The 26405-nt window shown below is 40.5% G+C and overlaps 1 protein-coding gene across 2 annotated transcripts in view; it reads right to left on the bottom strand.

Moving 5' to 3' along the window:
* ZDHHC17 (zinc finger DHHC-type containing 17) overlaps nucleotides 1-26405 on the bottom strand; it is a 210086-nt gene that overhangs the window by 150725 nt on the left and 32956 nt on the right. For both annotated transcript variants that reach the window (XM_029204861.1, XM_029204860.1), the window contains one exon: nucleotides 18860-19012. In XM_029204861.1, the coding sequence (XP_029060694.1) occupies nucleotides 18860-18901 (42 nt within the window). In that variant the 5' untranslated portion in view covers nucleotides 18902-19012. The remainder of the gene's footprint in view (nucleotides 1-18859; nucleotides 19013-26405) is intronic.

The following is a 26405-nucleotide window of genomic DNA, read 5'->3' as shown; positions in this document are numbered from 1 at the left end:
CTTGTGTGGTGCCAGGTCAGTAACATCCCTGGATCCAGCAAAACATCACAAGTCCTCTCTGAAGAAAAGCACCCCCAGTGTATACCCTCATATTAACTCACAATAATATGACATGAATATTATGACTCAGCATGAGTAAGAGTCAGCTGAAACTACAAACACATTAGACCCAAGGACTATATATATTGAATATAAGACATAGAACATAAAAGCCATATATGAAATATTGAAGAAATAAGAAAGGAATCACAAAATTAAGCAAGAAATAAGACTATAAAAGTTATTTGAAAAAAGAACCAAGTAGACATGAAACATATAATTGTTGCAATAAAAACTCAATGAATGAGTTAACTAGCAGATTACACATAGCAGGAAAATATTTAGTAAACTGGAAGATAGATTTGAAAAATGCAGCATAGGAGATGTAAAAAATGAGAGGATAGGAAATATCCAATGTAGAATAGGAAAGTCTGATTGAAAGTTCAGAAGATGAGAATAAAGAGAATAAAGGAAGTTGATATTTTAAGAGATAATGGCTGAGAAGTTTCCAGAAAATGAAAGATATAATTGTACAGATACAGAATGCACAGTGTAAAGTAAACAGGATAAAGTAAAAATCCATATGTAACAAAACAACAATATCAAGGACAAAAAGAATATCTTAAAAGTACTAAGAGGCAAAAGATAGATAACCTACAAATAAATGACAATTAAACTGACAGCAGACATCTCAACAATTAAACAAAAGCCAAAACACAACAGAATAAGATCTTTGGAATATTGTGAGAAAATGATTACTACCTTAGAAATATGCACCCAGAGAAACTATCCTTCAAGAATGAGGCTGAAATAAAGACAAAGATAATAAAAACTGGGAGAGGATTTATTTCCAACAGACCTACACCAAAGGAATTTTTAAAGGATATTCTTTAGAAAGAAGATCCCAGAAGGAAAATCTGGGATGCAAGTTGGAATGGAAAACAAAGAAACTATTAACATCTAGATAAATCTAATATTGTCTGTAAAAAACAAATATTATCAAATATGTAGAGTTTTTATTTTTAAGGGCAAAAGTGAACAAAAAAATCATGAAAGTCAGAAGGGAGGTGATCAGAGTTATGTTGTTCTAAGATTCTTGCATTTCCCCAAATGTTAACCTTCTACATACTCATAGCATGATGATCAAAACAAAGAAATTAACATTGATACACTACTAACCTGATATACAGATGTTATTCAATTTTCACCAATTAACCTGGTAATTTCTTTTCTAGTCCAGGATCACACATTGCATGGGTGGGCGTGCAACTGCTTCAACCAATAAAATATCACGGAAATGATGCTATGCAACAACTGGAAGGAACATAGATTCCACCTCTCAATGGAAAGCGTTAAAGAATTTATAGCCATATATATATATATATGTGTGTGTATATATGGTGTTTTTTTGGCCATGCCATGCAGCTCATGGGATCTTAGCTCCCTGACCAGGGATCAAACCCACGCCCTCGGCAGTGGAAGCGTGGAGTCCTAACCACTGGACCACCATGGAATTCCCACAACCATATTTTTAAACTACCCCAAAGAAGAAGGACCAAGAATAGCTAAGAGACTCCTGAAAAAAGAATAACCAACTGGGGAAATTTTTATTATCAGATATCAAGATTATTATAAAACCATCAATTAAGACAAAGTGCTATTGGTGTAGGAATAGACAACCAATGGAATAAAATGAAGATCCTGGAATTATACCCATGCATGTATATGTTCTTGACATATTACAAGGGTGGTATTGTAGTTCAGTGAGAAATGGACAAAATCTTCAATGAGCTGTACTGAGATGATTGGTAATCCAAATGGCAGAAATATTATGGGATCACAACACATATACAAGTCGATTATAGCTTAAAAACTTTGAGGGTGAAGGGCACAACCTTGGAGTGTTTAAGGCATTGGATAAAAATATTCTCATGGCATCTCAGTCCCTGTCTCTTCAGCAGAGGGCCGTCTGCATTGTAGTCCTTAAGTTTTCCTGAGTCATCCATATATTCTTATAATAAACCCCACTACCTTTCTGTTTTTGCTACATCTGGCTGTACATGGTTTATGCCACTGACACAAGGTGTTTAAGGTGAACTGGCAAAAAGGAAAGGCCAAACATTTATCCAGCACTTATTTCATGCCCTGCATCATCTAAGTGCCTCATGTACATTAACTCATTTGATTCTCACAAACAAGCCAATGAGATAGTCACTGATTATCCTCTTACAGATGGACATACGGAGAGGCAAGAGAAGTTAAGAAACTTACTCAAGTTCACAGGGTTAATAAGTAGCAGAGATAAGATTTTAATCTGGGTGTTCTGGCTCCAGATCCTAACAAAGGAACTGGAATTTGAACTCAGGCTTTCTGGTTCCATATTCGTAACCTCCATGTAGTGCTGTGAAGACCAGAGTACGTATAACAATCATTTTCTTTGCTCCATTGTTTTATCTGTGGCCAGGCCAGCCCCAGCTCCTGAGGTACTGCAGAGCCTCACAGAGGGACCCTCTTCTGGCACAGACTTGGCAAAGGCAGTTCTGGGACCAGATCCCACCTCTGCTGTGTGCACATTTGGGCTCATAAATTCCAGCACCAAACTCGGAAGAGAAACCATTTTTCCCTGCCTCCTCCTCTGCCTCAAACACCCACAGTAGAGTTCGCTGCAGAGGGCAGGAGACACAATTTGCTTCCTGTCTGTGTCCGGTCTCTCTCACTACCAGAGAGACAGATGGCTTTAGGTCTGGAAGTCACAATTAAGTGGCTTTAGGCAATTTGGTTCAAGGAAATCACTATTGGTTGAGTTCTTGCCACAAGTTAGGCACTCTGCAAGGTGTGGCACACTTGGACTTTTGTAGCCTCTGGATTTTGCATATCCTATAAAAAACAAGATTCTTTTCATCTGCCACCTTTGGATGCTCTATTTTTTTCAGGGGCCACCTCCCAGGCTTTACTTGTGATCTTGTACCCTGCAGTTGGTGCGGGCTGTCCTAAGAAGCTGTCCCTGAGAGAGGTACCTGAAGACCAGCTGAGACATTGTTTGTTTTGGTTTGTTTCTAAGCGACATATATGGAGTTTTTGAATATAGTAAAAATTCTGAATGTGAACTAACAGTTCCTAGAAATTGTTTATAATTTCACTTTTGGCGGGGAGGGGGCAGTCAGTGAGTGAGCAGAACTAGAAAAGACCTCCTGCTTCTCTAGTTCCTACAGCACATAAGCATCTGAAATGTGTTCATGTTCTTTTATTGAAGAAACAGCCATCCACTCCTCTCACCTTCCTACCAGACCAAATGTTGCGGTAACATTTGTTCTGCCTGAGGATCATCTCCAAAAGTGGCTCCTTTCCAACAAAATTTTAAAGGTAACATGTTAATCTGACAAAGGGGCCACTTCTGTGTCACTCTGGCCTCCTCCACCACACTTAGAACAATACCTTGGCCACAACAGGCCATCTCATGCAGTAGGTCATCACAGCTTTAGAGCAGATGTGTTGAGAAATTAGTTATCATATGCAGTTGAGTTGCACAGCCTAGGATGTTTAATCCCTGCACCTGGGCTACTTTAAAATTTAAAAGAGAGGCATTAAGAAAAAAATATCCAAAACTTAGAAATAAGGCAAAGGAAAGGTGGCATGTCTTTTCAATGTTAAACATTTTAACAGGGCCATCCAACAGTTATTTAAGTATCTAAGGGAATACAGCTTTGCTCTGCTCACCATCTGGTATTGATTAAAATCCCAGATTTTGTGAAGTTGCATCTTAACTTGTAGATTTTTTTTCCTCTAGGAGAGATGTAAATGATTTCTGTCTAGTGGAAGGATTATCTCATATTTATGATTTTATTTTATTTATTAACCAGTTTTATATTTAACCTACCAAATCTTATTCCAAAAGGTTTTTTCCTAATGTCTTTAAATACCCATTTACTCAAATGGTCTTTGAATCAGCTTTACCATCTTACTGATTCCTTCATTAATGATTTGAATAAATCTTTGACACATGTCTATTCTATGTATGAAAGACGAATTTTTAAATTTTTGAAAATTATACTTTGCCCAAGAAACTAAAGAGATGGAAGGCTTTTTTTTCTGACAGGAGTATTGGGTCTGGTTTGGGGAGCACAGCTTGGACTCCCATCATTTCCTATACAAATCACAGGGCTCCAGGTCCAAGCACTATGTGTCATCACTGCCTGAGCTGGCTAAAAAGTCCCACCCAGCTGGGAGAATGCTACCCAGGTCAGTAGTGCACCTGGAGGAGGGTGAAGGTGCAGGGGCGAGAGGCAGTGGAAGCAGCAGCAGCCTACAACCCCCAGAGATTAGAGCAGAGGGGAGAGGGAGGGACCAAAAGGGAAAAGGAAGCAGAGAAATGGAGAAGAAGGAGAGGGAAGACAAGGTAGGGAAACAAAATAAGTTTCCCAGGGCCAACAAAGGCCTAGGGGTGGTACAAATGACTGGAATCCAAGCTCTCTGAAGGGAATTGAGAAACCCTGAAAATAAGCATCATAAGGACTCAATAAGAGAAAATATCCTGTTCTTTTAGGTGAGCCAACCAAGGTAAGGAGAAGCATAAAAGAAATGTATTTCGAGTATGACTGATCAAGACTCAGAAGACAGAAGTCATGGTGAAAGGAATATCAGAAATCCGTGAGTAGCTGAACATGAACTCACATGTTTTGTGAATCCAGATATAATTTTATCCACAGCATGCACATTAATTAGTAATCTCTTTTTGAGCACTCTTTCCCCTCCCCACTACAGCAGTTTGAAATAGCTCAAAAGCTTCAGGGAAAAATTACGTTTTCAAAACAAAACAAAACCTGAGTAAGAGTGAACTATACCATCTATCTAGTCACTAAATCGACACTAAGACAGGACAACCTAGAGGGGTGGGATAGGGCCGGTGGGAGGGAGGGAGACGCAAGAGGGAAGAGATATAGGAATATATGTATATGTATAACTGATTCACTTTGTCATAAAGCAGAAACTAACACACCATTGTAAAGCAATTATACTCCAATAAAGATGTAAAAGAAAAGAAGAGGTGATGGACATCTGGGTTTACTTGCCTGGGGGCAGGGGAGGGAAGAGGGCAGAAGGCATCAGAAGGTGAAGCGAACACTGCACTTGGGTCTCCTGAGCACATTCTCCCAAAGTGACTTATTTTCACCAGTGATTAGGATGCCAAAAATCCCTTCTTAGACTGTGATGGAAAATTGTTGGAATAAGCCTTGTCAACATAAGGAGAAAAAGAGTCAGTGGGAGGAGCCCTTTTTATTATGCTCACCACCCGCCACCCCAAGTGTCAGCAATTCCTTCTCCCTCTGATGATGGACCTTTATTAAGTCTCTGCTTACTAAAGGGTAAAAAAGGAAACTGTATATGAAAGAATTGACACCACAAAAGAAATGTTTATTGGCTTAAACAGACCAAGAAAAAGACTAAGGTATCAAACTCACCAAAAAAATCGAACAGTGCTTCAAAGGCATTGTTTAATTACAATTAAGTTAGTAAAAGGATGGAAATCAAACCTGGACAGAAGAACCTTTGTCTACAGAGGAATGCCCTTGCTATCACTGAATTCAATACCCAGGTAATAAAATTTCCGTCCAGTAAACATTTTTCTACATAGCAAGCAGCTCTAATTCTATTTGAGGAATATAGATGGGTGATGAAATTCAGAGACGATTATCTCTTCTGCTGATTTAAAAGGTTCAGATTCCCCCATCTGGTAAAGCATCCAGCACAGTCCTTCATAATCCTCAGGGGTGGGGGAGAGAGGTGGGGAAGCAAAGCTTCAAAACAGGTAAAGCTGCTTTCATGCATTGTTGCCATGAAGGGAATTATGTATTCAGCTCTAAATGCTGAAATCATTAATACAGTGTTTTTCTTCCTCACCAGGAATGAGACAAACCAACAATTTAAATCATTATTTACTTCTTTTCCAGCTAAGGGTCCTCGTTATCCTGATCAGCTAAGCGAAGCATGGAATATCGCCTTGGAAGGAAGATGTGGCAGAAGTGCTAGTGGTTAAATGCCCACAGATGCTGGGCTCTGAGAGCTCACAGCTGATTGCACAGTCACTGTTTATAATTTACGGCTGGCATCTGTTGCCATTTGGCACAATGCTAATGGGCTACCCCTGGGAGTTAAGAGCCGATGCTCTCTGGATAACTCACTTTTCAAATCACCTAAGTAAAGTAATTTTTATTTGCCAGCATGAATTATGCCACCAGTGAAAGTCATGAATTCATGTTGTTAAAACAATGCAGATTACTCTAACTTCTATATCATTCAGATCAGTGTCAGTGTCAGGCTGCTGTCAAGAGCCAGATACCTACGGCTTTGCCTACAAAGACAGCAGGTAATCATCTCAGTGGGGAGCTAAATCAGCACCACCCACCCAAAGGGTCCATTAGCATAAAAAAAAGGATTTTGAAATATGCTTGTGTCATGCCTCCCTGGCCTTTATGGGCTCACCTAAGCCAACTATTTGTTTTCTTATTATGCCTGGACACTCCCATTTAATGGTGTAAACTTTGCTTCCTTTTTTTCTTCTCATCCAATACAGGAGAGGCTTTCTATTTCCCTTTCTTATCCGACACGAACTGTCCACATATCACATCCTTCTCTTTTGCCACACGCGTGCGCACGCGCTTACGCTTTCCTATGGTTAGAATGGCAAAGGGGCTGTCCACAGGGAAGGCAACGAGATTACGGAAAAGGGAGAACACATCAGGAGGAATTTCTTAAATCTTTATTGCGCTAAGTGTTCCTCTTCTGGACAACCGTTCTGTGCTCAAATAGCAAAGAGATGGGCTTCAGGGTTTCTAATGAAACTTGTAATTTACAGCTAGGTTAGGAGGGAGGAGTTGTGTCTCAGAGGTAATGTCAAAAAATGAGGAGTGCGGGCTTCCCTGGTGGCGCAGTGGTTGAGAGTCCGTGGGCCGATGCAGGGAACACGGGTTCGTGCCCCAGTCTGGGAGGATTCCACATGCCGCGGAGCAGCTAGGCCCCTGAGCCATGGCCGCTGAGCCTGTGCGTCCGGAGCCTGTGCTCCGCAAAGGGAGAGGCCACAACAGTGAGAGGCCCATGTACCGCAAAAAAAAAAAAAAAAAAAAAAAAAAAATGAGGCGTGTAATATAACATGTACCTTGTCCTTCCTTAACTTGGTGTTGGAAGATGTCCCACTTTGAAGCCAAGTGGAACTCAGACATCTCAGGGCTCTTCTGGTGAACCACAGGGGTGCGGCTTCAAGAATTTGCAAGAGTGAAGGGGGAGCCCTCTAGAGAGAAGCACTCCCTGAGAAAGGGAAGAGACATCAAAGCTGTGGGGGGGGCAATTTTGAGTATTATGTGGTGTCTTTGCCATCAGATAAGGCCCCACAGACTTACATTCCACCCAGGGTGTGGGAATGGCTAGCAGAGAGTAACTCTAAGTGAAAACGTTTCGTTCACAAAGATAACGTGAGATAACTGCCCTGTATTGGTAGGCTCCTAAAAGAAGAAAGGGAGAATTCCACACGCTGTTGGCACGGCCAGGGCTTCCCTGTACTGGACGCATCAACTGTAAGGAGGCAGGAATGCCCAGCAAGCACAGCCACGGAAGTGACTGCAGACACTAGTTCTATCTAGAGAAGGAGGTTGACGTGCTCAGTGGAGAAGGGTTGGGGTAAGAGGATGGAAACAAAATGACCTTTGCTGTAGGTCAACTGACGAGCCTTGTTTTAGGAACATGTGGGAGAGACACCCTGGGGACCTTCATAAATACTTGGGCTGGGGAGGGCCCTTTGCAGATCTCAGAACACTGAGATCCTGTATTAGCAGGCGAGAGCGAGAGCCAGTGAAACCGGGGTGACATTCGATTCTTGTCCTAAGTGAGGTTTTACTTACTGAGGGTCTAACCAAGTAAACAGACACTTAACTATTCCTGCTTCAAAGGACAGAGACCAGTGTTACCCGGGGCCAGCTCCTGAAGCGCTGTGGCACCAGGAGTAGCAAAACGGGAACGTGCTGAAGCTTTGGGGAGCTGCTGACCCGCCAAAGATGTCACTGAGAATATTGCCAGGCCTACTGGTAATATTATCACTCCACTGAAGGAAGTAAACTACAGTTATTAGTTTACAAACAATTTTTGTTGAAAAATTCTTTTAACATTTAATTTCTATAGCTCTTTATAGGCTTATTTCTTTGAGACTTGGTTCATCCTTGGTGTTCAGCATGGGCATCTTCAAAGAGCTCATATCTGGATCAGTTCTCCATTCTTGTTTATGCATGGCATTTTGTGTATGCTTAATTTAAAATCTTATTTTGGGGACTTCCCTGGTGGCACAGTGGTTAAGAATCTGCCTGCCAGTGCAGGGGACATGGGTTTGAGCCCTGGTCTGGGAAGAGCCCACATACCGCGGAGCAACTAAGCCCATGTGCCACAACTACTGAGCCTGTGCTCTAGAGCCCGCGAGACACAACTACTGAAGCCCGCGAGCCACAACTACTGAAGCCCACACGCCTAGAGCCCGTGCTCCGCAACAAAGAGAAGCCACTGCAATGAGAAGCCCGCGCACTGTAAGGAAGGGTAGCCCCCGCTTGCTGCACCTAGAGAAAGCCCGCGTGCAGCAACGAAGACCCAACGCAGCCAAAAATAAATAAATAAAAATTTTAAAACATCTTATTTTGTGTTGAAATAATTGGTATATATTCTTGTGTCCCTCCGTGAGGCTATAAGTTCCTCAAGGACAGGGATCACGTCAGATATTTACATTATTTGAACTGAACTCTTCATAGCCTTCATCATTGAAAGAGTAAGCTCTTATCATTGCCCTCCCCTTGACAAAAAGATCTCAGATCAAAATTTTTATGAATATTCTACCATGGCTAAGACTGGCAGCTGTCATCCAAAATGTATTTTTCTCTTCGTCGAGAATAAGAAAAATCTTAGGTTGGCACAGACAACCCCATAAAAACTACATTTCCCAGATTCCTTTGCAACTAGGTGTGTAGTCATGTAATAAAATTTTGGCCATTAGGATATGAGCTAACTGTTGAGCGTGATTCCCAGTTTGTGCCAGGAAAGGGGAGGAGAGAACATTCTTTCCTCCATCTCCGGTATCAGGGATATGGTGATGATGATGCACCATCTCTGCTCTTAAAGACAAAGCTCACCCTCTAGATATGGTTGAAAAAACAGCTAAAAGAAGCCTAGGACCTGACAATGCAGTCATCGTAACAGCCCTGTACTGCTCATGCCTGAACTATTATGTGAGAGAGAAATAAACTTCTATATCCTTCAAATCATTGAATATACGAGGATATCACTTTATTTGGTGTGTGGTATACATAAAAATATTTATTCCTCCTTTTATTGACCAGACCTTGCAAATGCTCTTGGCACAGAATAATAGGAACAAGTTTAATATCAAACAATAAATAACCACATCGTCAGTAGCTGGTATGTGAAATTGGCAGGATCTCTTGTATAAACTATCAAATTTCTAATGTTTTAAATCTTTTCATTTGTTTGTAGTTGTGAAATAAGGGAAGAACCTTCCCTTTCAGCATTCCACAGCCCATGCATCTACCACTCAGATATCTAACTCAAAGAGAGCTAAAGTCAGATTCTCTTATTTCCTGTCTGATGCCCTGGGGTCACTCAAGTGTGGCTGCCTTCCTATCCCAACACACACTTACTCTTAAATTAACATATCACATGCTGAATCTGATAAACTGTAATGGGAAGCAAACTGTGCGTTCTTTCCTAGTCACCTCTTGCTCTCCTCTCTCATTTTATCCTTCTCTCCCGACTCCTTCATCCTCTATCTCCCCCATTACAATTGCTTCCCACCACCAGCCACAACCACTGCCTTAGGAAGAAAGAGTTGCTCACAATATCCATGAGAGACTTTGGTACCCCCAGTGAGTTCTGAGGCCCCTGCTTACCCAAGACACTTTCCATACACTGAGTGGTACTGCCTGGGGGTCCTGATAAGCCTGGCCACTATGCTAGCCAAGTGGGCTGAGGCAGAGTTGTTGGGCCCTTAAAGACCAGAATGACCCTATTCTAAGGTAATAAGAAATTTGTGAAGATGAGGGACACGTTTGATAGAAAGTCCTTTAGAGAGAGCAGAAAGTCAAATGACTAGTTCTAATGGAAGAGGTGACATAGGAAAGAGACAACAGAGCTCAAGGATCAAAAAAAGAATGAAAACAATTCAAGTTGGAGTTGGCATCAGAGTTCACAAGTCTCGGACCACTGCAAGTTGTTTGCTGTAATGTGATAAAATCTATATTTTGTTGTTTTGGGTTTTGAACCTAAGGTACAGAGAATTGATTTACTCGTGGCATGCTGCCAACATCAGTCTGGGCAAGGGTTCCCTCTTATTTGGTTTTGTTTTCTTTTATCTTCTTCATTCTTGATTCCCACCTCCATTTCCCTCTCCATTGTAGGGACCCATTAGAATATATAAGTAATATATATCCTTGGATATAGAACACAGAAGGCAAATTGGGAGTTGGGCTCAGGCAAGGCCTGTCACCACAACTTGGTTGGAATTAGTGTTCACAAGTCTCAGACCATTTCAGGTTATTTGCTGGAATGTGGTAAAATGTAATCTATACTGTGTTGTTTTGGGTTTTGGATTTCAGGTGGGGAAAGCTGAGATACTCATGACATTGCTACCATCATCAGTCTTTGCAAGGGCCCTCTCTTATTTGCTTTTGTTTAATTTTCCTCCTTCATCCTTGATTCCCACCCTTATTCCCCTCTCCATCATAAGGACCCATCCTACTATATAAGCAAAATACACCCTTCTGCCATTCAGTAGGTGGCCTTTTTGTTTTGTTGATAGTTTCCTTTGCTGTACAAAAGCTTTTTAGTTTGATATAGTCCCATTTGTTTATCTTGCTTTTGTTTCCCTTGCCTGAGGAGACATATCAAAAAAAAAAAGAAAGAAAATTACTAAGATAGATGTCAAAGAGTGTACTGCTTATGTTTTCTTCTACAAGTTTTAAGGTTTCAGGTCTTACATTTAAGTCTTTAAACCATTTCGAACTTATTTTTGTGCATGGTATAAGAAAGTAGTCCAGTTTGGTTCTTTTGCATGTAGCTGTCCAGTTTTCCCAACATGATTCATTGAAGAAGCTGTCTTTTCCCCATTGTATATTCTTGCCTCTTTTGTTGTAGATTAATTGCCCATATAAGAGTGGGTTCATTTCTGGGCTCTCTGGTTTGTTCCATTGATCTATGTGTCTGTTTTTGTGCCAGTACCATACTGGTTTGATTACTGTAGCTTTGCAGTAAGTTTGAAATTGGGGAGTATGATACCTCCATTTTGTTCATCTTTCTCAAAACTGTTTTGGTTATTAAAGGTCTTTTGTGTTTAAAAATGCCAATTGATGGGCTTCCCTGCTGGCACAGTGGTTGAGAGTCTGCCTGCTGATGCAGGGGACACGGGTTGGTGCCCCGGTCCGGGAAGATCCCACATGCCGCGGAGCAGCTGGGTCCGTGAGCCATGGCCGCTGAGCCTGTGCGTCTGGAGCCTGTGCTCCGCAACGGGAGAGGCCACAACAGTGAGAGGCCCATGTATCGCAAAAAAAATAAATAAATAAAATAAAAATGCCATTGAAAGCCCGTGCACCGCAATGAAGAGTAGCCCCTGCTCACCGCAACTAGAGAAAGCCCGCGCATAGCAACAATGACCCAGTGCAGCCAAAAATAAATAAATAAATTCATTTGAAAAAATTCCATTGATATTTAATAGGGACTGCATTGAATCTGTAGATTGCCTTGGGTAGTATGGTCATTTTAGCAATATTAATTCTTCCAATCCATGAGCACATTATATCTTTCCATCTGTTTGTGCCCTTTCAACTTCTTTCATCAGTACCTTGTAGTTTCCTGAGTATCAGTATTTACCTCCTCAGATTTATTTCTAGGTATTTTTTTCTTTTTGATGTAATTATAAATGGGATTGTTTTCTTAATTTCTTTTTCTGATAGTTAACTGTTGATGTATAGAAATGCATTGGGTTTCTGTGTATTAATTTTGTATTCTGCAACTTTACCAAGTTCATTGATGAGTTCTAGTAGGTTTTTGGTGGTTTCTTTAGGATTTTCTACATGTAGTATTATGTTGTCTGCAAACAGTGACAGTTTTAATTCTTCCTTTCCAATCTGAATTCCTTTTATTTCTTTTCCTTATCTGATTGTGGTGGAAGTCCTAGCCACAGTGGAAGTGGAAGTCCTAGCTGATAGCCCTCAGGTTCTCCTGAAAGTAAGCCCCACTGGCCTTCAAATCCAAATGCTCTAGGGGCCCATCTTCCTGGTGCAGGACCCTCCAAAATGGGGAGCCCAATGTGGGACTCAGACCTCTCACTCCTTGGGGAGAACCTCTGCAATTGTAATCAATAGTTGCTCTGTAAAGAGCTGTAATTTTGGTTTGCCCATGGGAGGAGGTGAGCTCGGGTCTTCCTACTCTGCCATCTTGGCCATTCCTCTGGTTGTTTCAAACATCGTTTTCCAATTTTTGATCTGTATATGAACTTTGCCTATTATATCTTTTAAAAAAGAGTTCTTAATTTTAATGTATTTTCCATCCATTTCTTTTTTTAATCTTAGAGTTTGTGTTTCTGAGTGTTGGTTTAAGAAGTTCCTCCACACCCCAAAGCTAGAAGAATAATCTACATGTTTCTTTCTCCTTTTCCATTAGCCTTTTTAGATTTGCTTTTTCCATTTAAGACTTTAATCCAACTGGATTTCACCCTTGTATATGGTATAAATGTGCATTCTCAGTGGGGGTAATGGCACTCCTAAGAAAGTGAAATTGGTTCTTAGGGGGTAAAAAAACCCTTGGATAGTACAATTGTTTATAGCCCTTCAAGGGCCATAAACAGATATAGTCTATATCCAGGGTATTAAAATTTTATTGGGAAAGGAGGAAAATTAGGAAAAAATTATACCTAAAAATTTTTCTTCAAAGGATAGTAATGAAAAAACTGGTTGAGAAACACTGGTATAGGCTAAGAATCCAGCATTACTTTTCTCCATATTTCCCTAATCTATTAAATAATTTATCAATTCTTTCTCTACATGCATGTATCAGTTGTCTGATACCTGGCAGTGAGGTTCCCCCCTTTCACTGCCCTTTTTCAAAATTGCTTTAATTATTCATAATATATTTAGTCATCTTACACATGTTAGAATAAATATGTTTAATTCATTTTTTTAAGTTCTACTGGAATTTTAATTGGGATTGAATTTGTTGATTAATTTTAGAGAACTGACATCTTTACACTGTTGCCTTCCATTTCATGAGTGTGGTATAACACTCCATTTATTTAGGCTTTTGTACCCTTAAAACTTTTCTCCATAGAGATCTTGTACATTGTTTATTTGGTTAAATTCAGTTGATAGTTTTGAATGGCATTATGAATGACATCACAGAATCTGTTCTATTTTTAGTGTGGATCACACTGCAATAATTAGCCGGTTTAGTTTAATGGCACAGGTAAATCTGCTTTGCATTTCAACAATCAGCTTATTCAATTCTGCCTAATAAATGCCTATAATTACTGTTAACTTCCTAATTCATATGTCCTTTTTGTCATATAATTATGAATTTCAGGAATGTATTATGTTACAAAAGTGTACAACCACTTGTATGGCTTTATCTCAGCAAGCAGTGCAGTAATCTATGGCTTTCTTTGAGTAGTCATACTTAATAACCTCTGAACATTCTCACCAGTACTCACAATGGGAAGAAAATTTATGCACATGAATTAGAAGAGGAAAAAACCTCTTGAATAGTTTCCTAAGTGATGACCTATCAAAAGTGGCTAAGTCAAAGTGATCATTTTTGCCTGATGATCCAAGTTTATTGCTTAATAAGAGCTTCAAGAGATTAGTTGCATCAAAACGTACACACCTTTCCCTGAATTGAACAACATGTACAAAATAAAATTATGCTTCGTCATAATAAACTTGGACAGGTTTCCATGCAAACATACAACTGTAGAAGCTGGAAATTTCCCAAAATAGTCACAAGAAATCTAAATGTCTTTAAAGCAAGTTCCTGAAAATGATCAAATCAATCGGACTGAAAATTTCTTTACCACCTACAAAGCCCAAGGAATCACTTGGCCAATGAGTAATTTCTACCAGAATAAAATAAAATACTTTTATTACATATAAGCATATGTACTTTAAATACCATCAAATAGATTTCTACATAAAGCTTTTTGTAAGCTAAATGGATCTCAGAGGTAAGGTATACAGAAGAAACACTACATTAACTGTATTAAAGAGAACAGATTTCTCTGTATCTATTACGTGGGACAGATGGAAGGACAAATTTGTAACAGTGGGATAATCTTAGCTGCCCTTAGTAAAGTAGGCAGGACTCAAAGTAAAATATGATGGCTTAGCAAGGAGGGAGAAAATCATAACAAAAACATCTTTATGAAGGTTCTCCTGTGTAATTCTATTAAAAAATATAAGAAGAACATGAGATTTAAAGGAAACATTTTCAAACAAAGCAATAGAGTAGTGATTTAATGTAGGTCATCATTAAAGACAGCAGAGCTGTCAATAACATTGTTAATTCATTATACTTTGTACATATCTCTATGAAAACCCGAATTCACCCTATGTCATAATTATGAGCAATTAGCAGTCAGGAATTCTTTCTTCCTCTCCTGTTTTGTTTTGTTTTAAATCTCCTGCACCCGGTACAGTGCATAGGTACGTAGCAGGTGTTCAATCTTGGAAATGCTTTGTGTTTTAAAGTCACGTGATTATATGACTTTGCACTATTTCTAGATGTATTCATTATCATTGGATTTGTCTAACAGGCATATGACTTATTCTGCTTGGGCCACAATGCCACAAATTAGTTCAGTCTAAACCGATTCTTCTAACCCCCAAGTTGGACTTTTAACTCTGCCAGATGCTATTTGACAGTAGATTCCCGAATACTGAAAATCTTGCCAAGCATACATTATGTTGTTGTATAATTACAGCTTTCTAGTACTCAGTATGGTATTATTAGCTCAAGCTGTAGCTCATTTAGTGTACATAATTACAGCACACTCAGCAGTGAACACTGACCTACAAAGGGGAGATTTCTGGTGCTATTTTTTATCTACTTCAATTGACAATAAATGTAGTTATCACTAGGACTCCAAATTTTGAGAAAGTTTGATATTCACGCTGCATTTGCAAGTAGCTTTGGAATATCTAACATCACGCTGATATTTTAGAGCTATTATTTCTACTCATGATGACTATTAGTATTATTTGAACAAAAGTTCAATTTTTTTGTTGTTCTTTCCCCTGGTGGGTGCCTGGGTAAACAACAAGGGGCAAAATGGTACAAAAGTGTGTAAGACTTAAAGAATCGTTCTGCTGGAGATTATAGCTTGTTAAGTTTTTATAATGCCTAGGGCATGTTCCCACCTCAGTAGATTACACTTTCTTGTCATCATTCCACTTATGTATTTTGCAGCTTCAAACACCTCTTTTTTTTTTTTTCGGTACGCGGGCCTCTCACTGTTGTGGCCTCTCCCGTTGCGGAGCACAGGCTCCGCACGCGCAGGCTCAGCGGCCATGGCTCACGGGCCCAGCCGCTCCGCGGCATGTGGGATCCTCCCGGACCGGCGCACGAACCCGCGTCCCCTGCATCGGCAGGCGGGCTCTCAACCACTGCGCCACCAGGGAAGCCCAAACACCCCCTTTTTAGGAGGCATAGTAGTTAGTCCTTAAGCACCTGGTGGTTGGAGGTGTGTTGTCATAGGGATCAGGATTGTCTTGGATAAGAGGTAGAAAGGTCTTAGGTGAACTTCAGGTGGGAGTGAGGAAGGCTGCAGTTGCCTGAGTATTTCCTCCCCCAACTGGCTTCACATCTTGTTGCTCCCTCGTCACTATTACACATCTCAACCAGGCTACGTTCATTGCCTTTGCCTATGTGTTCCTCTAGGATTTACTCGCATTACAAGAAAGGTTAAGGTGTGACCAAAATATATGGCACTTAATTGAAACTCTCAATATCAATGATCAAAGAACTTTATTTTTTTAAAAAGAAAGTATCCTGAAGACTTTTTCTTACCTTTCCTTATAGGATTGTCATAAATAAGAGTTAATGGCCTTGCACATTATCTCACACTTGTAAAGCTCTGCAAACCTCAAGAAGAAATCTCTTTAAGTGTGCAGTATATATTCCATTTTATTCCAAAATACACATTTTAATTCAAAGAAATTACTTTTTAAGAAAGAACCGTCAGTTTTCAAACTATTTGTAATTTACATTTGAAGAATGTATTTTAAAATATTATGAAGATGAAAGCTATGGCTAAGTCAGTATTAAGGAACTCTTTTCATCTCTCATGTGGAAAAATATACATGAAAAATTTTCATTTATGTGGTTGAAAGTTCATATGCTAATATAGGCCGGAGAATTAATTTTAATTCAAGAAAAGTCTTTTTGGTACTATGTAAAAAGACACTTACCTGCATAATCAGCTAACAAACTTATAGAGGGTGTTTATTTTATGTGAGCATTTTTCAGACTTTGGTTCAACCAATGACACATACATACACACATACGTTTCCTAACACTAAGCCATGTTATAATAATGTTCTACCTAAAACATCTTGACATTTTCCTCACATGGATGTTGCTTCCATTATAGAACTGAATGACCATTTTGAACCTGAGTGACTGGCTATATAAATAAAGTGGACCTCTCTTGATAAGTGCCAGTGAAGTACAGAAATGTTAGAGTTGGTCTCAGATCCTAGACATCATTTAGCCCAGCAATATCATTTACAAACAAACTAAGGCTCAGAGAACCAACCTGACTTGGAACACTCACAGTGTCTCTAAAGGTAAAATCCAAGAGATTGTGCAAAGGAAAACCTTTTAGTTTGAATAAACAAATCAATTAGTAATTTGCAAAAAGAATTACTCTCACAGCATTCATGTAGACACACACCATAGGGTGTCTAATAATCAAGGCCTACCATCTTGAAACGTTTAATGAAAATACTTGAGTTCGACATATCCACCTGAAATTCATTAGAAATCTCTTATAGGAAGTGTGTATATTAGATGCCATGAGTGGTTTTAAAAGTTAATGAAAGGAAGGATGGGAATTCCCTGGCGGCCCAGTGGGTAGGACTCAGCACTTTCACTGCCGTGGCCTGGGTTCAATCCCTGTCCCGGGGAACTAAGATCCCACAAGCCACACCAGTGCAGCCAAAAAAAAAGAAAAAGTTAAGAAAAGGAAGGAGGAAGGAAATGGGGGGGGGGAAGAAAAAAACAATGCCTATCCTCCAAAACTTATTTCTAGCTAGAAAGAAGGTATTGTTATTTAACACTAAGCCTCCATAAGCATTTCTTTATTATGTTTGTCTCTGCCATTAAATGAAAAGCATTTCAAAGGCAGAGCACATATCTGATTGATCTCCCAGAGTGAGTACCTTCTGTTAATAGCATTTGCTCAGTAAATGCTTCTTGAATTGAAATGAATTGTCATTATTATGGTGCATCCAAACACCAATAATAGGATTAAACCTATCTTTTATATACCCTTTCAGACTCATTGATGTTCATCCAATAAATCTTTTGCATAAAGGATAATTAATATTATGTTTTTTAAACAATAGCTTCCACAGGTAGGTTTCAAAATCCTTGAGGGAAAAGTACCTGATGAAAACATTCATCCTTTTAAAAAACTTCATTGACTATTTAAAGTATCAGTATGGCATTTTTCTTGAAATGAATAATGACTGATTTAGAAACACACTCATTGGCACTCTCACTAGTCATTTAGTTGTGATCTTGAAGGTAAACTGGCAATCTCAGTTGAAGAAGAACGCTTTGATTCTTTATTAAGTTACTCCAGATTGAGAGGGGAAAATAAGTGAACGGCAAGAAAGGGTGTTATACGTTGAATGAGGTCCCTGAAGACAGATGATCAGTTGACAGGGATTTGGTCTATCTAAGGCAGAAAAGCCTGGAGTTTGGGTGTCATAGAGGAATCAGCCAGAAGGAAGGCCATGAGCAAAGGCACAGAGGTGAAAGGGTCAGTGTACATTTCTCTTTGTTCTAGAAACCCAGGTGCCACTTTTTTTTTGTTGTTTGTTTTGGTATGTGGGCCTCTCACCGTGTGGCCTCTCCCGTTGCGGAGCACAGGCTCCAGACGCACAGGCTCAGCGGCCATGGCCCACGGGCCCAGCCGCTCCGCGGCACGTGGGATCTCCCCAGACCGGGGCATGAACCCGCGTCCCCTCCATTGGCAGGCAGACTCTCAACCACTGCGCCACCAGGGAAGCCCCCAGGTGCCATTTTGAGTACCAGTTCTGATCAGTGGTTTCTGTTTTGTTTGCTGTGCTTGAGTACTTCTTGGCACCTTGCCTAATTCCGCCAAGTCACTTTAGAACTAAGGTCTTGCCTAATTCCACAAGTCACTTTAGAACTAATGTCTTGCTTGCCTCTTGCCAACCCCACTCCCACCCCCAAACAGCTGAAATTCTCCCACCATACCCCAGAACATGCTCACCAGCTAACTGACTTTCCCAAGTCATGTTAATATCCACCATACCGGTTTGCTATGAAAATAAATCCAATAATGTCTGTAAATCGTCCAGCGTGATGCCTGATGAATGTTTTTTCCATTCCCCTCTGAGCAGTGTCCTCTGCTATTTTGTGTTACTACTACCTTCACCCTCCACAACGCACCCAGACATATGAAGTGCTTCCTTGAAATACCAGCCATTTTCCGTTGGCCTTCTCTCTACTGCCTGTGCTCTGCATAGAATAGTATTGGTACCTGCATAGGCAGCTGGCTCTGCTCCTGTGTCGCAGGCTCCATCTCTCCAGTGGGAGGATCTCATTTCCCGTGCTGGCCCCTCGCAGGCTGCAGCTTCCTGAGGACTTGTCCTGAAATAGGATACTAGGAACTTTGAGTCTGGAAAAGAGAAAGCTTGGGGAAACAGAGCTGTTTTTTAATATTTGAAGACCTGACGCATCAACAAGCAATTAGACCAGAGTTTCTAAACATTTAATGCTCTTTGGTGGTCCAGTGAAGCTTATGAATGCTTTCTTAGAACAATACTTTTAAATGCACAAACTATAACACATAGGATTACAAGGAAACCAATTATATTGAAATACAATCAACAAAATTTATTTATTTATTTTTTTTGCGGTACGCGGGCCTCTCACTGTTGTGGCCTCTCCAGTTGAGGAGCACAGGCTCCGGACGTGCAGGCTCAGCGGCCATGGCTCATGGGCCCAGCCGCTCCGCATCATGTGGGATCTTCCCAGACTGGGGCATGAACCCGTGTCCCCTACATCGGCAGGCGGAGTCTCAACCACTGCGCCACCAGGGAAGCCCAACAAAATATTTTTTAAAACAAGTTTGTGGGACTTCCCTGGCAGTCAAGTGGTTAAGACTCCATACTTCCACTGCAGGAGGCACAGGTTCGGGGAACAAAGATCCGCATGCCGAAAAACAAACAAACAGGGCTTCCCTGGTGGCACAGTGGTTGAGGGTCCACCTGCTGATGCAGGGGACACGGGTTCGTGCCCCGGTCTGGGAAGATCCCACATGCTGCGGAGTGGCTAGGCCCGTGAGCCATGGCCGCTGGGCCTGTGCGTCCGGAGCCTGTGCTCCGCAACGGGAGAGGCCACAACAGTGAGAGGCCCGCGTACCACAAAAAAAAATAAATTAAATAAATAAATAAAACAAGTATGCAATACAGCAATGTATATGATTTTTTTTTATTAGCACAATAAATAACAAGAAGTAGCAACAGGCTTAATAACCTCTGAAATTGCAAAGTTATGCTGTCAATGACATTTCAAGATTTCTGGAACAACTGGAATGTCAAATGAAGATATGTGTGATTTCTATTGTCGACAAAGTCATGGAGACTGTTAAGAACTACTGAGGTTTGTTGCCTCCGTACATAATTGAAGGACATCTAAATTTGGTTACAGATAAGTGAAAATAAAGATGTCATTTTTTTTCCCACCTAAGTTCACAGAGCCCTGAAATCTATGCAGAGATATCCTTGGCCCATGCCTTCCCCGCCCCACCCATGTAAGGACTGTGAAGATCCAATACTAGACTCATTCTGTGTCACCCAAAAGGGCAGAACTAGGCTCAGTGGCTTCATGAAATCTATAGAGACAGATTTCAGTTCAGCACAATAAAGAACCTCCTAACAATTAAAAGTCCTCAAAAAATAACAGGCCGCTTAGTGAAGTAATGAGTTTTTTTTCACTAAAAACTATTCAAAAGAGGTTGAATATGATTAAGTAAGGATTTCTGTATTGGAAATGAAATTGGGATCCCATTTACATAAAATATAATAGGAACAATATTTTCTAGAGATGGGCAATGCAGCAGGCTTGCTAACATTTGACAGGCATGGTGCAAAGTGCTTCATGTTGGTCAACTCACGCAATTACAGCAGAATACTGGGAGGTAGGCATTATTCCCTGACTATCAGCTCAGTTTTGTGTGTGTGTGTGTGGTACGCGGGCCTCTCACTGTTGTGGCCTCTCCCATTGCGGAGCACAGGCTCCGGACGCGCAGGCTCCGGACGCACAGGCTCAGCGGCCATGGCTCACGGGCCCAGCCGCTCTGCGGCATGTGGGATCTTCCCAGACCGGGGCATGAACCCGTGTCCCCTGCATCGGCAGGCGGACTCTCAACCACTGTGCCACCAGGGAAGCCCCAGCTCAGTTATTTTTAAATATCTCGACCAGGCCAAACATCTCAGAGGTAGAATTCAAATCAAGGTGTTTCAGAACCCAAAGGTTAGTAGTTTCCATCTGTAAAATGGAGTTCATAATACCTACTTAGAGGGTTGCTATGAAGACTTCAGAAATAATATATGCCAAGTACATATGTCAGATTATCAAAGATCTAATCTATTCTAAGTGCTTTACATGTATTAATTCATTCCATCTTCACAACAATTCTAAGAGGTAAATAATCTTATCATCCCCATTTTACAGATGAGAAAACAGAGGCACTAAGATGTTGAATAGTTTGCCAAAAGCTATACAACCAGTAACTGGATTTGAACCCTGGAAGTCTGACTCTAGAGTCCACGCTGGTAACCACTAGGCTACACTGCACCCCAACATGGTACTTGCGATTTGTTTTATGCATATTTAAGATCTCTCCCCAACTTCACAGTTACTGTGAAACTGAGTCTCCCTAAAAACTAGTTCCTCTGCCAATTTTATGATTAACCTCTCTATCCAAAACTTTATTTCCTTTCCTGTCCTGTACCTGTTCCCCCTCAAGATTGAGGAGTATCAAAAAAAAGGGAGGGAATGAAACCGAGCAGGAGCCTGTGGGAACTTCTTGGGTACAAAAGTCCCTCTGGGCCCTCTGTCTCTTATTTGTAGAAAAGAAAAAGGGCTCTAGTATCCTAGGTCTTCCCTGAGTTCCAAAGAGCAGGCTCAAGCAGTTAACGATCATGACAAGAGTCACAGGATGCCTAGTTCCTCCTAAAGGGATATAGATGACAACCTGATACATATCTTTGAGTTGCTCTACAGAAACTAAGAACCTCCTCTCCCCCCACCTGGTAGAGGATGGTGACTACAAGCTGACTGCAAGCACATAGACTCCAGAATGGTTGGAGGTGGAGATTCTCAAAACATCACCGTATGACCCCACCACCAACCAATCAGAAGAAGGTCCACGCACAAGCTCATCATGCATCCTATGACCCTTTCTCCTAACACTGTATTTTTTTTTTTTTTTTTTGCTGTATGCAGGCCTCTCACTGTTGTGATCTCTCCCGTTGCGGAGCACAGGCTCCGCACGCGCAGGCTCAGCGGCCATGGCTCACGGGCCCAGCTGCTCCGCGGCATGTGGGATCTTCCCGGACTGGGGCACGAATCCGCGTCCCCTGCATTGGCAGGCGGACTCTCAACCACTGCGCCACCAGGGAAGCCCCTAACACTGTCTTTAAAATCCTTGCTTGAAAGCCATTGGGGAGTTGGGGTCTTTTGAGAATGAACCACCCATACACGTTGCTTGGTGCCTGCAATAAACGCCATATTTTCTTCACCACAACTAGGTGCCAGCAAATTGGTTTTGCCGCACAGCGGGCGAGCGGACCCAAGTTTCATTCGGTAACAACTGTTCAAGGTAAAAGATGGAACTGCCTTAGTAAACCTAGGGTTGTCTGGGCATGTAAATTCAAACTAGGCCTGCAGTTCTGTGCGTCACTGCACAGCCCATAAATGTTGAAGATCTCTGACTGTCATCCTAACCTACATTTACTCCACATGCTCATATCTAAGCAGGGAAGAGAGAGAGTTTCTCACGTCTTCATTCTTATTCCTTCATTCTGTCAGGGCTGTTAGATGAGTCAAAAACAAATGACCTGGAGCCAAAGCAAAAAAAATCACACATAGGCAGGACTCTTCCTATCTGACTCAGTCTTTTGAGGGAGATCAGAAACATATATGTCAGCTTTACTTAAGTCCCTCTGTAAAATAAACAAGAATCATTCCAAAGGACCCTTCCATTTCATCGGTAGATTTCTCCCCTTTTGCCCTCCTACCATATATTCCTTGCTCTTTCACCTCCATCTGAGGGGCACAGCAAGGAAGACTAAAGAATGCGAAAATGTAAAAATTTCCAAATAATGAAATGAAAGAACAAGACTTTTGGGGAATCCATCCCTGTCAGTTTGACCCAAACCAACTTGTTCTGCTGCTGTTGCCTGCTTTTTTAAATCATTAATACTATTATGTTACATTTTTAAACTCTGAGGACTTTTTCTTCATGGTTGGTCAGTGACAATGTAATCCGGGGAAGAAACAAGAACCACCCACTCTGAGGGAAGCTTTGTAAACTGCCTCTTTGATTCTTGCTCAGCTAGGTTTCTCTGTCCTACAGCTTGGAGTGTCCACCACTTTGGACTCCAGGATGGTGATTCACAAGCTGAGATTTATGACTTGTTATTTTCAAAGAGACAAGCAAAAAGTATTTATTTCTGTCGTTTCTCTCAGGAAGTCATCTGAGTCACTCCCATGTCTCTCTTGGTATTTAAAAGACCATAGTTTTCTATGTCTGTGAGTCTGTTTCTGTTTCTTAAATAGATTCATTTGTATTATTTTTCTGATTCTACATATAAGTGATATCATATAATAGTTGTCTTTCTCTGTTTGACTTACTTCACTTAGTACGATATTCTCTAGGTCCATCCATGTCGCTGCAAATGGCATTATTTCATTCTTTTTTATGGCTGAGTAACGGGGAAAGTGGGGTAGGGGAGGGATAAGTTAGGAGTATGGGGTTAACAGATACACTACTATATATGAGATAGATAAGCAACAAGGATTCACTGTATAGCATGGGGAACTATATTCAATATCTTGTAATAACCTATAATGGACAATAAAATAAAATCTGAAAATATATAAAACTGAATCACTTTGCTATCCAACTAAAACCAACACAATATTGTAAATCATCTATACTTCAATTTTTAAGAAGACTATAGTTTTGAGTAATCATATAGCAATCTTCATAAATGGATGTAGACTGACAGACATAATGATTTAGATTTGGCTGAGATAATTGCACCAAACACTTACTGAGCCCACTACTTGCCAGGCAGTATGTTAAACATTTACATACTTTCTCTCATTTGATCTTAACAAAGACTCTGTGAGGTATTCATACCTATAGGCCCCATTTTATATGAATGAACAAAATAAACAAAGTGACTGAGCAATTTACCGAAGAGTCTGCTGCTGGTACGTGGTGGAACTGGAATTCAATCCATGTCTGCCAGATTCCAGAGCTCAAGTTCTTAACCCTCTGTTTTCAATTATCAGGGAACTTTCTCAATAACCCAGGCAGGCCACTGGCAAATACTACTGAAATACTTGGTTTATAGCAATGCATTGAAGCCCTCTATCCACCTATTTAAAAAATGTCATCCAAGCTACTTTTCTTGATACCCTCTGTGTCTTGAAATCCTTTCAGAATATGCTGTTTACAATAGCCACGACATGGAACCAACCTAAGTGTCCATTGACAGATGAGTGGATGAAGAAGATGTGGCACATATATACAATGGAATATTACTCGGCCATAAAAAGGAATGAAATTGAGTTATTTGTAGTGAGGTGGACGGACCTAGAGTCTGTCATACAGAGTGAAGTCAGTCAGAAAGAGAAAAGCAAATACCGTATGCCAACGCATATATAAGGAATCTAAAAAAAAAAAAGGTACTGATGAACCTAGTTGCAGGGCAGGAATAAAGAGGTAGACATAGAATGGACTTGATGACATGGGGTGGGAGGGCGAAGCGAGAGTAGCATCAACATATATACACTACTGAGTGTAAAATAGTTGGCTGGTGGGAAGCAGCAGCATAGCACAGGGAGATGGGCTCGGTGCTTTGCGATGACCTAGAGGGGTGGGATAAGGAGGGTGGGAGGGAGACACAAGAGGTAGGGGATATGGGGACATATGTATGCGTATGGCTGATTCGCTTTGGTGTGCAACAGAAACTAACACAGTATTGTGAAGCAATTATACTCCAATAAAGATCTATTTAAAAGAAAAGATAATATGCTGTTTATATTCACTAAGCACCCTCCATGTGCTGATTAGTGCAAGAAAAGTTATTTTTAGCAAGAAGAAAAGTCTTTTCTGGGGGTCAGTTTCATAAATGCAGCCACACCTGCTGCATTTATGAGTCTGGCTGAAGTCACCAGGGTGACGAGCTAAAGGGGGCTTTGTCTCGGTGACGCCTAAGACACACCCTACAATACACATCTCCAGGATCTCCTAAGAGGTGGGAGACCACTAGGTCAAGTCACTGGGGGGAAATCTGGATCCTACTAACCACACTCAGATTGCTCACTGTTTGGAAAAGTGGCATTCACCCATGGGCAATATTCTCCTTAAGGACCTCCTTCTGGAAGAATCCTTTTAGTGCCTCCAGCTGTTTCTTGACCTTCTGGTCAGGTCTTCACAATTCAAAAATAACCATTTATGGAACTGCCAGAAGTTACTCAGGTAATTTTTATTCGTTCAAGTCAAATACTTGCTCCCTTTTGCTTAAGCCACCCGTGGCTGCTTTGCCAAAGAATTTTTTTTATCAATAAACACTGGGCTTTGCCTAATAAACTATTAGCCGTCAGAAGTCCAGAAATTTTACAGGATACTTGGTAGTAATTATTTTAGTAAGAAACATTTCATGGGAATTTATTCTTTAAAAGAAATATAGACTATAAACACTGGAATCTGCTAGAAGAAAAAGGGGAAACCTTAGGTTGGTTGAATTGGAGGATTTTCATGTTTTTATATTTCATTGCATTATTTTGACTTCAGTTTGCAAAGCCTTAGAAGTCTTTAGATAAACACAATTGAGAAGAAAGCCTTTTCTGTGAGCCAGAGAAATATTTTAGTATTTGTTCTGGTTTATTTTTAATTTCTTACTTATAAAAACTATGAAAGATATTTTTAAAACAAGAAGTACTAATGACTGATAAGTGCCAAAAAAGTGTTCTAACTTTTGCAAAATTTGTAAAAGGTAAACTTCGATTTTCCACCTGTGAATTAAAAACAAGAGAGAGAGAGCGCGCGCACCAGTGGTTTCAGTGGTGTGGTTCCTATTCCATGGGTGAGTTTAAATTGAAACAATCTTTCTGACAAATTGTTCAGGAAATTGTATAAAACCCTTAAAAATGTTATTTCCTCATATCTTTTTAATCCAATAATATAGCTTCTAAAAGTCTATTCTAAGAAAACAGTTGCAGATGGAATTGAAGATTTACATACAAATGCATTGACCACAGCCATGTCAGAAGAGCAGGATCCCTAGCAGATGCTCCTGAGGTGTCTAACTGGTCTACTATGAACTTCAGGGCTGACAGCCATCTTGTGTAGTAATCTGAAGAACATTTTAGACATGGAGTTAAAAAAAAACAACTTGGGAATCAAGGTTTTACTCTGACTCCCTTATCTACTAGCTGACTCTAGAAAATTACTTTCTTCATTTGTTATTTAACATTTTCATCTGCAGCATAACATACTCTTTAAGATCTCCAGACTCTGTGAATACCCAGCTCTACTATATACTAGCTAATTGAACTTGAGTAAATCTTTGTGCCTCAATTTTTCCATCTCTGAAATGGGGATATAATTGGTTCTTACCATTTAGAGTTAAGGACTCAATGAGATACTAAAGAGATACTAAAGGAGGTTCTCAAGGCTGAAGAGGGATGATAACATGAGTAACTTAGATCACCAGGAAAGAGAAGAAAGAAAGAAAGAAGAAAGAAAGAAAGAAAGAAAGAAAGAAAGAAAGAAAGAAAGAAAG

The sequence above is a fragment of the Monodon monoceros genome, unplaced genomic scaffold (assembly GCF_005190385.1).
Source record: "Monodon monoceros isolate NGI ecotype Baffin Bay Population unplaced genomic scaffold, NGI_Narwhal_1 Super_Scaffold_6, whole genome shotgun sequence".
In the NCBI taxonomy this organism is placed as follows: Eukaryota; Metazoa; Chordata; class Mammalia; order Artiodactyla; family Monodontidae; genus Monodon; species Monodon monoceros.
This window is presented reverse-complemented; position numbering and strand designations above follow the sequence as displayed.